Consider the following 11,466-nt stretch of genomic DNA (forward strand, 5'->3'; position numbering starts at 1 on the left):
TTAAAAAAACACACCTATGAATTTTCGATGCTCATGGAAAATGTGATTCATCATCTATTTAACATGGCTGAGGCAATTGTAAGACCAAATGGCATAACCAAAAACTCATATAGTCCAAATGATGTCCTGAATGCCATTTTGGGTATATCCTATGGTGCCAAATACACCACCCGACGATACCCACTCTTAAGATCAATGTGGCTGAGACCCATCAAGTTTATCGAGGATGTCATCTATGTGTGGGATTGGAAACCAGTTCTTGGTAGTAAGCTTATTTAAAGCCCAATAATCCACACACATATAGAAGGAACCATCCTTCTTCTGCACTAGCAAGATTGGTGAGAAATACGGTCTTGGCTGAACCAAACCTCGGTCTAAAAGCTCTATCACCTGTTTCATAATCTCGTCTTATTGTGATCCGCTTACCCTATATGCAGGTCTATTTGGTGGGGCGCTACTTTTGCACCAAATCAATACGACAATCCTCGGGTCTCTCAGGAGGTAGCTCTTTTGGTATTGCATCTGCAAAGCAATCCTTGTATGCATCTGCAAAGCAATCCTTTTGGTATTGCATCTGCAAAGCAATCCTTGTATGCATTTGAAAATTTCAACCTTTTACTTGTGAGAGTATCAACACATACATCATTACATTCAACCTTATTCGAACAAAGACCAAGTATGTGGAAACACTCTTTCTCATTGCTTTATTAATCTGAACATAAGGTACAACTGGGATGGAGTCTCCCTCTTAGCCAGCATATCAATAACATGCATGCGGCCTCTATGCATAAAAGTAATCCGGTTGGTCTTGTACTCCTTTTGTGGCTCAATGCGGTGATTCCACGGCTTTCCCATCAAGACGTCACATCCCTACAATGGTGCAACCAAGAAATTCTCATGATCAAGATACCCCTGGGATGTGTATGCGCAGCTTTCCAATGATAGGGGTTGCTTGCACTTGTTTGCACTTGTTTGGCCACAAAAGTGGCCTCTGCCTCAATATGGGGTCCATGTCCCCTAAAATGTTCAATGCAGATGCCATCTCCACAAAAATGAAGTTGTCTATGGCACAATCATCAAACATAAAGAGTGTGGGCTGATCCTTAAGTTGTCCCCATGCTTTGCAAACCATCCTGTCTTTGTCATCTTGACCTGTATTCCCTTGCACATCGGGAATGGCATGCACATTATCCTTTTGCTACTTCTCATTGTCCTTATTCTTGCACTTAGGACATTCATGAAACATGTGATCTTGGCATGCACATTAGAAGCACTTACCCTCCTGGGCATATTTCTCCCTTTTCTCAGGAGTTAGGCTAAGCTTGTACTTTTTCTAAGAGGCATCCTTTGACTGCTTATTTTCAGCCTTCCCACCATTCTTTACATCTTTCATGAAAGGTTTAGCATGTTGTCCGCTCTTTTGCATGCTATATCCTTTGTCGGAATGCTATAACTTGTGCTCCAATTTCTCGTGGCAAGAGTGGCTGCACTGTAGTCCTGCAAAGTGGCATTATGATGCGTATCAAGTTTAGATTTGTAGACCGGTTGGAGCCGAGACTTGAACTTCCTTTTCTTCTCAAGTTCACCCATTAAAAAATGGAGAGACCTCCAAATAGATCTTCCAAAATTTGTTTACATATGCCTACACATACTCATTGTCCTTTTGCTCTATCTTGTCCCATTTTCTCATTATCTATTGGGAGGAAAAAAATTGTGCATAAAACCTTTCTTTGAAGTTCTCCCATGTCTACGCAGGGCTACTAGAAAGCTTTTTCATAATCCACCTTTCTCTTCCCCTTGTCCAATGGGGTAGTAGTAGGTACATGCATATGTCCATGTGGCGGGAAACATGTGGCACAAAGGCATGTGCCCTATGCGATGGGGATCTGTGCAACAGTGGTCTCCTAGTACTTGTATTCACAAAAGGGTCCCTGCGTGAAACTTGTTCACCATGGGCATACTTGGTGGCATGAGTAGTGGGTGACACATGGTCTTCCTTGGCTTTCCCAAAAATATACATAGCTTTTAGCCCATCTGCCTGCCGCCACTCATTCTGCCATGTACATCTCTTTCTTTTCTCAACCCATGTGGAATGGAGGCTTGCTTTGAAGTCACTGAATCCTTATCCTTGTGTACATAAGATTAAACCATGTGAGATACATCATTTTCCTTATCCACATGTGGGGGCTCTTTAACACAAATTTCCTCTGCAAGTCCTTTCACCACATCCCCACTGCATATGAGATAATTTGAGAGCTATCTCATGAGGGTTCACACCCAATTCCTTTTCCATAGAATCCATTGTGCGTGCCACCATAGACTCGGCCTTTGTAGCCTCTATAAGCTTGTGAACTTGTGGGTTCTCATACATCATTTTGAGCTCTTCTTCCTTGGCAAACAATTGCCTCTTCATGTGCTCCATCTCAGCCTTCAATACATCTGGGTCATCTTCATGCATCTTCTCTTTGCCTTGAGAAGGTTGTTCCACATGTATTTACGTCTCTACGTAACTTGTATGCATATGCTTATTGCCCAAAGCTTCAGAAGCATGAGTGCCACTTGCTTGGCCAGTTGAACTACGCCCTTATCCATTGTGTGCATGGCTATCCATAGTGAATGAAAGCTGTTCACATGATGCCCGATTCCCAAATTACCGTTTCCCAATGAGAAGAGGGAAACAACTACACTCTATACCACTGAAACTACATCGACTAGGTGTGAAAATCCTTGGGCACCATCTCATGAACAATACGCTTGTCAACACTAAAATGAACTAGCCACAATACACATAATCACTAAAAGATACATCATTGCTCTCAAGACAATCTACAAAAGCGAAGCACTACATAGTACACCACCACTGGGGCCACAAACGCACCCCCCCTCAATACTGAAGTATATTATTGGAGGATTTTATTTGTGTACAAAGTTCCAAGGGCTTGCTAGCCAGATAATCCATGCAATGCATAATATGAAGGCATATTACCCAAACAAGTATTTTCCAATGAAGAATGTCGAATCCGAACTTGTCGAATGAGGCAATACAACCAACCCCGACTCCTTACACACCTAGAGTTGTGTGAACATAAAATTGTCATTCCAAGACCATGCACAAGCAGGCGTTTTGTACTAGAGACTGGATCACAGAACTCGTTGAGGAACGGGCTCAATCCTCCCAAGTTTAGGCACACAAATAGCTCACACTCTACAAGTACCTCTACAAGTACATGAACAGGTACTTGTAGAGTAGAAGATCCAGTACACAAGCTTGTAATATTAGGGTTTTAGCAGGTACAACCATGGAATATAGTTTTGATTTTCAACAAGTACAACTGGTACAGTTTGATTTTTAGCAAGTACGGTTGGTACATTTAGGGTTTCAACAAGCTACCGAAGGCAAATGCAATGATATAATGTAATTCTTAAAAGCTAGGTTAGTTTATACCACACAAAAATATAACCACTATTATTAGCATCAATATATTATAAATATTTATCATGCTTAATAAAGCATATCTTTACGCAGGATGGAGATTGAGATGGAAAAAAAGTCGTGGTGACGCAACTCCTGTAAAATTTTAAAGAAAGTTTCGCTTATAAATGAACAGCTCGCACTATATACCGAATATTACTTTACAATAAGATAAATACTATGTAACCGATTTTTTTTTTCAATACAAGTAGGAAAAGTCTTCTTTAAAAAAGTCTTCTTCTTTTCCCCTTCTTCCTCTGTTTCTCTTCCTCAAAGAGTTTGCCCTCCTTTTCAAGGTTTTCTTGGGGTTAAGGGTAGTCCTCTTTGGATAATTGTTTGCCCTCATCTTCTTCGGGTAGCTTGCCTTTATATCTTAGTAACTTTTGGTGTTGGTAGCCTCCAAGAGAACGGGTATTCAAATCAGGAACTGACGTAGCATAAACCGTATAACATAAAAAAACCTTGCCCTCAATGCCCACAACCCTGGACCATATCTAAATATACGTATAAATCCTTTCAACGTGATCTTTTCTACATTATGTTGTATCTTAGAATATCCTAAGTATGTTGACAAAACCTTTAAGGCCATTAATAGAATGTGTGGATCATCTGAATACTTTGAATGGTAAATGATCAACACGTCTAGAGGTATCTTTGAAATATAGTGTCCGTCTCGAGGGACGAATCTCTGCCAATAAAAGTACGTTTACCTCTACCTTGGCCAAGGAATCCATCTTCATCTGCTATCTCAAGCTACAAATAAAGGAAAGATAATTTACCCTACAAAAATAAAAGCTTGAAAAAAATACATTCTCAATTTATTCTTATAAATACCTTTTTGATTTCATCTTTAACAAGTCATCATCCTTTCACAAGTCAATTGAACCTTGTGGAAGAATCTCTCCTCCTGAGCATGGTGTCTTTGGTGGATCTCTTCCTATATTAGAAATTCCCATGCTTTCTTGAATAGCTTTAAACTCTTCTTATGTGGAGAGAGTTTTTTCTTATTCTTTAATCTTTTTAAGGCACATTTCTAAAGCCCTTTGTGCATCAATCAAATTGCTTCCTTCTACTGACCCGCATCCCCCTCGCCTGCTTTTGCCCCTTCACCTGACCTTCATCCACCCGCTTTCTCCCCTCCATTTGTTCCTCGCACCACGCCCACGGTTACCCCTCCCCCTGGCCGGGCTCCCACACCTCCTGGCAATGCTCGACGATCTTTATAGAGCTCCTTCTTGGTGAGCAGAGCTGTGCAGGAGGGTAGCTCCTCTCCTCCCCCAGTGGTGATCAGTACTTCCCCCATGGCTTCTTTTGACTATCACCTACGGTTTGCATTGCATAATGATACAAGATAAACATAAAAAACCCAAAGAAACTGTCAGCAAAACATTGAAACATGTTGCTCACATGGAGCAAGAAGACCTCACGGACAAGCTCATGGCCCCAGCCATGAAAGAAGAAGAATATCTCTTTCCAAGAAGAAGATCCATACCAAGAAGATCTAAAGGAAGACATGGACATGAGAAGAGAAGCTGCCCCAAGAAAACTGAAAGAAGAGACGGACGCGTGGAGAGAAGCTGCCACGATAAGAAGACTGAAGACAAGAGAAGATGTGAGGCTCCAAAGAGTGAGGAGCCATGTGAAAATCTCTGAGAGAGAGAGAGAGAGAGACCCCACAACCCAATGTAACCTGCCCCCAACAAAGTAAAACCACCTCTGAGCCACCGATGATGCAGGCCACGTGGTAGATAGATGTATATATCAAGCACTGAAAAGTCATCAACCTCGTTTGGATCTATAAAGTCTAAAGCAACTTGACAACCATCTACTCTATCAATACAAGGTAATAGTCTTCTCTTAAATTAAAGGGTTTTGGGATATCTATGAGGAGTATAAACTTTTTATTATCCTTGAGTGGAAAGGATGGTAGGCATGGAAGAGTGATCTCCTTCTATGAAACCTCTCTAATAACATTCTTTTCCTGTGGCACAATTAATCTTACCTTGAAATCAGCAACATCAAAATCCTTGCTCAATATTCCCTCCTCTCGTCTTTTCTGTTCCTTATCCAAAACCATTTCTACATCATTCAGTTCTTCTTGATTTTCAATATCTCAGTACCTTCTCTACACCTATTATACCTATTGTACCCTCAACACCTTCTATACTCATAGTACCTTCTGTACATGTAGTACCTATGGTACCTTATGTTACCTACAATATCGATTGTACCTACTGTACCATACTGAAGAGCTCTCGTAATGTTTTTTTTTCCACCACCATGTTGAGTTATACAAAAATAGTTGATAACGAGCGACATAGTGTGATTTTTTCTTGCCTTGAGTATTCCATGTAATAACAAGAGGCCCTTGGTTCTTCACAAAGTATGAGCTTTGTGCAAATAAAATATGCTTCACATAGAAAAAAAGAACATATTAATAATCGATTTATGTAATAGAAATAGTCAATGTACGAATTACATAAATCAAAATATCTTACTAAGTAGAAGGTTATGTCCTTGTTCCCCCAGGCAAGTACAATTGTTTTCACAAGTGTCGTGATTGTTGTTTCAAACTAACTTGCATAATCACCTTTAGTCGTTTGCTTACATAAGAGTTTTATAAAATTATCAAGCTCTATCTAAACTCTCATGCGAAGCTTTGTCATCCTTGGATCACTAGCTTGGTTAGTTGTGTGCTCGCATAGAGCTTTCCAACATTCCTATTTTGTTGTAGCTTGTTTGTTCTCATAGTTTGACAAGAACCTCCTAGCCACGTCTCCTTCAATCAAGTATCCCATTACTCTAATTCATAATATGACAACTAAACAATCAACCTAGTGTTTCTCCTTTTCTAAGTTTTGATGTCTTTCTATTGTGACTTCTTACTTTAGCATGTTTTAGCTCATTGGATGTTAATAAAAGCTTTCACATTAGAGCACCACTTGATTAACCTAGATTCGTAGATAGGAGAGTTTCTGGGTTTGGTGTAAGCCAGTTTTGGAACAGTTAATATAAATAAATATTATTGGTCCCCAAAAAAAAAATTACATTCATAGTAGATTAAAGCCTTGCATTGTTGAGGGAAGAAAACACATTTTGAACCTAGCAAAATGCTTATGTATAGGGGATACTCAAATGTTTTCATAAGGAGAGGTGCAAATTGTAAACGAGTAAGGAGCATTTGAAATTGTGCTTGTGGAGAGACTAATGCTGAAATCCGCATGACCTTGGTGGTCCGAGGGAATTGAGTTGCAAATATGTATATATATATACATGTATATGTACATATGCATCTATAAGCATCTAGATATATACATATATCTAGATATATGTATATATGCATCTAGATATATACATATACAAATACAGACACATATAAACTTGCCATCATTCATTGTGAGACAACTCACTCCCCTATTATACTTGCCATTTTAATTTGATGAATGACACCCAAAAGGCAATGGGCATGGCGAATGGAGTGCCGGTGGCATCGTGACTCGCGAACGTGACTTACCATTCAACAATAACTTATATGCTAATTTTCCTTTGTACGTAAAATGAAAACGAAGTGAAGTGCCACTATGGAGAAACATGATTGGATGATAGTGATTGTGTTGAGAAAAACGAGCATGCTGCCTGCGATTAGCAATTTAAAAGACAAACCTTGACTATCGTGAGTCGGATTCGTGACTAAGCATCGTCCGCAACCATGAAGTGTGCCAGTTTAAGCTTAATTATGATCTATACGTAAACTAGCCATCCGGGAAGCCTGATTCGATCACTAAGTGAGGCAACCTGAGCTCAATTATCACCTTTTCAGTAGAGGTGACTGCGCCAAAATAGAGGCTTTAAAAAAAAAATCCGTGATCTTCGACGGTCACAAAGGAAGGGTGGTTATAGAAGAAACATTAACTTGAGAATTTTGCATCCTTTTGTACTCCACAAATTACACAAGATTACACAAGAAAAAGTACATCATACCAAGAGGGTTAGGGGGCGAGGGTCTACCTATCTATCTCGAGGGCTGCAAACAGGGGACTCCGGAAAGAGGCTGAGCAGAGTGGGGCTTGCTTTCTCAACAGTAGGGGGCCTTGCAGGAGGGCGTTGCATGTAAAAGCTAGTTTCCTGTGGAATTGTGATGGCTTGCTGCTCTCCCCTTCTCTCTACAAAAACATTACCACCATCAGTGTTGGGCTTGTTGGCCCTGTTAATTAAGGCTATGGGGGAATTGATGGCTGAATTGCCTTGGCTTGTAGGGGTGGTTGCATTGCAAAACCTCTCAAAATCAGAAGCAAGTGGTGTAACCGGACTTGGGTTGAGAGGAGATAGCTCAGCATGAAACGCAGTTGACAACTTTTCCAAGTTCTTCATGCTGCTTTTCCTCCTCTCATGCAGCTTTAAAGGAGCTTTCCTAAGTCCCAGCTCACAAACAGCCTTGCTTGCTGCACTAACCTCTGCATTAACACCACCATTACTGGAGTTAATTGTGTTGTTAAAACCACGATTTGCTAGCCTTGCAGGTAGTGTTACTGGTAGCAAATCTTGATCATCACTTGATGCGCCTGTGAGCTGCCTCACCACATCACGGAAATTAGAAGAATGGGTGTGTACAATGGTTTCTCTCTCAGTCTGAGATACTGAGATTTTGGTCTGCATAAGACCACCCTCAGATTGTGAGTTCAAGTTAACCATGGGTTTGCTCAACCCAGTTGATGATGTTGAAGCTGGGGCACATGATGCTGGTGATGGATTTACTCCACTAACCACACTTCCCCCCATTGGCTTAACCAAATAGGTAATGTTGGTAGAAAGTGGGTTCTTCTCCTTGCTGGAAGCTGATGATGCAGCCATGGATGACGGTGAAGATGGAGGCGAGTCGAGATTGACCACCTCTTGCCGCGCTCCGGGATTGGGCCTGGCATGGGACCCATGAGTAAAAGTGGGCATGTACAAGGCATTGTTTTCAACATACTGGGTGATGGGGAGATTAGAGCTAAGTGCATTAGGGGGTCCACTGGTGCGGGCAAGGGGGTTAAGAGAAGGGTTCACTGTGAGAGGGAAGCAGGTGGTTGGATTAGAAGGGCCAAGTGATGACGCTGTAGATACAACAGGGGGCAAGCAAAGCATTGCAGGAGAGGTAATAGGGTTAGGGTTGGGGGTAGAATTTGCAGGTGAAGAGAAGCCCACAAACTCTAATACAGCATAGGTTGGCTGGCTTGTATCAGGCATGCTAAGAGGGACATATATTCTCGGGCCTGATCTCTCCATGCTGCTGCTGCTTCTGTTGCTGTCAACAAGCTCGCATCTCTTCATGAGGGATACTTGTTGCCTCAAGATAGTTTGCAAAATGATGGAAGAACGGATTTATGCTTGGGGAATGGATATGGCAGGCAAGCTGTGTGTAGCTTGATTAGAAGACAAAGAGCTTAATTGAACACATATTGGATTCCACAAGGGGCGATGAATGGTGCGAGGAAACAATGCCTAATTTAGGCTACACAGGTAACGGCTGTCTTGCAATGTAACCATTGTAGAGAGAGAGAGAGAGAGAGAACCTCTTGAAATGGGAGAGAAAAAGAGAGACAAAGAGGCCACCTTGAGAGAGAGAGAGAGAGAGAGAGAGAGAACCCTTTGAAGCCTTCAGGGAGAGAAGGCAGACCACACTCTCTACTCTCTCAGAGAGATGATCAGCATTGAGCAAGAAGGAAGAGGACAGGCAATGGCTACTACACTGCAAAAACAAGGTGTACCCTTTGACGACTAAAAGGCAGAGGAGGTGGGCAGCATCGCTCAACAAAAAAGACAGTGTGGCAGCCCAACAACTCTTTTGAAAAAGAAAATGGGAGTTTTTATTAGTGGCCCGCGTCGGAATAAAATATACCCCTCTTCATTGGCCTTCTCCCATGAGTCTCCACAGTGGTTAAAAGGATGAGCTTCTTGAAAGGGGGGGTGTATCATATATAGTGGCCCCTTGGACCTCCTCTCGTGAGTGGAAAATAACAAATGCCATCTTGCCCAATTGTAGATGGACAGTTCATTATTTTCTTTTAAAAATTGACCCATCCCTAGCGTGAGAGTTTTCAAAAGCACTTTTTTCCATTGATTTTTGAGTGACCCACTCTCGTTTCGTACTATTCATAAGATACTTAAGTAGAATAAATTTGAGCAAATGCTAAAGTAAAATATACTAAATCTTGCGCAAATGCCAAAGCCTGCATTTTGGGATTCGCTTCATGAGATAATTGTAATTGAGAAAAGGAAAGAACATAGAGTTCATAAAAGTAGAAACAAAATCTTCCATTGAGATTGTTGACTTGAGCTTGATATATTAAATAGGGAAATACCCTTGGTATATTAAATAGGGAAATACCCCTGCCCACCATAGATTGAATGGGCGGGGTGCCCTTGTCCATCATGGTTGTGAGTCGTGGAAGGGGAGATCTAGATTGTCCAATCAAAAATGGGCATGTGAAACTCCCCTTTTACAAGGAGGGCCTACTCTTAGCCATAAGTTTTATGTGGTAATTTATGAGTCCTCTTGTGCAATGTTTTAGCTTGCCTTTGCTAGAGGCATGCCCATGACATGCTATTGTTTCCATGGTCCCTTAGGTAAACCTATCTCTCTCTCTCCCTCTCTCTCTCTCTCTCTCTCTCTCTCTCTCTCTCTCTAACACACACATAGACAAAACAATAAGGGCAAGTCTATGGTAAAATCTTCACTTGGTGTGTCATTGATTTCAATGATGGTTAGAACGCAATCTTTCAAGCTAACCATTGACACTCCAATGTGGGACTTTGTGTGACTTTAAAGTAATGAAAGAACCTTTTTCCTAGCCAATGAGAGAAGAGACAAGGTTGGAGTGTTAGCAATTTTCTTTAATTATGATTTATTGGTAGAAAATTCATTGGTTTTCTTAAGGACAAGGTAGAACTTTAATTGTATTTCAATTCGTGCAAAATCCACTAAATGCCAGCTTTTCTCAAGCACTCAAAAGAACATCTTTTTCTACGTAGCAATTGTTTTCTTTGCAATTATTGTTTAAACATTGTGCGAAGTGATTTTACTTGGCCAACTTTTGGATAGTTGCACCTCCTTTTTCCAACAAGAAAACAAGAGGACTGGTGAGTGCTTCTCCTTTACTTGGAAATGAAGAAGATGCACTTAAAATTCAACAGATTCTTTGAGCAATGAAGAAAAAAGATGCAAATTTCAAAGCTCAAAATTCAAGACTAAAATTGGACCTATGTGGACAACTTTCAACAACAACCCCTTGAATCAAGCTAAAGGCCCATCATTGTCTCATGGTCAAGGGCTTCTAGATGGCCCATTCAAAACAAGAATACGCTAATTCAAATTTAATTATTGGATTACACACAAACAAGCGGCTAGCTCAGTTGCTCAAGTGGGTTGACCCACCACTCTCACTGCTTAGGGGCATGAGTTTGAACCCACTAACGCTACCCTTTCTTTATGCAAGAAATGGCATAGTGATGAAATAAAAGTATGGTGGCAGGGGCATGTCCGATTAGGGTGTGAGAGTAAAAAGCTTCTCAATGCAACCACGGCAACAGAAGCGTAGTTGGTAGGAGAGGACGTGTGTTGTCCCAAAGGTCCTGGGTTTGATCCTTGTTGACTACAGTGGAGTGCGGACACCTTTGAACAAATTGCCGATAGTGGTGTGTGTGAGTTGTATACACAAGCCAGGTGTACATATCAATTTCAAGCCTTCCTCCAAAAAAGAAAAGAAAACAATTACATGTTCAATAGTACACCAAAGTTCTACTTTAGAGTGTGCACATTGTGACACTACCATTAAGCATATTAATTAATATTATTCCTCTTAGATCTATTTTTAATTCTTAGAAGAAAAGCCAAAATTTCAATGGCCCTACATTGCACATTGGAACATTTCTATTATGGAAACTTGGAATGGAAAGCCTTGATCCTAGTAATGCAATTTTAAAACTAATAAAACAAGAAAATTTCCTATTTG

General features: G+C 40.9%; 1 protein-coding gene across 1 annotated transcript; it reads right to left on the minus strand.

Annotated features, from left to right (window-relative positions):
• Positions 1 to 7,408: 7,408 nt before the first annotated feature.
• Positions 7,409 to 9,339, minus strand: LOC147634794 (uncharacterized). Its single transcript, XM_086803971.1, has one exon. The coding sequence runs from the start codon at positions 8,783 to 8,785 to the stop codon at positions 7,481 to 7,483; it is 1,305 nt and encodes a 434-aa protein (XP_086660097.1). The 5' UTR covers positions 8,786 to 9,339; the 3' UTR covers positions 7,409 to 7,480.
• Between the last annotated feature and the right edge of the window lie 2,127 nt (positions 9,340 to 11,466).

This window comes from Cibotium barometz, chromosome 10, assembly GCF_041138505.1.
Source record: "Cibotium barometz isolate CiBa-2024 chromosome 10, ASM4113850v1, whole genome shotgun sequence".
NCBI lineage: Eukaryota > Viridiplantae > Streptophyta > Polypodiopsida > Cyatheales > Cibotiaceae > Cibotium > Cibotium barometz.

What these genes read in the sequence shown, in the direction of transcription:
- LOC147634794 (XM_086803971.1), bottom strand. Translation starts at nt 8,785, where the DNA reads ATGAAGAGATGCGAGCTTGTTGACAGCAACAGAAGCAGCAGCAGCATG.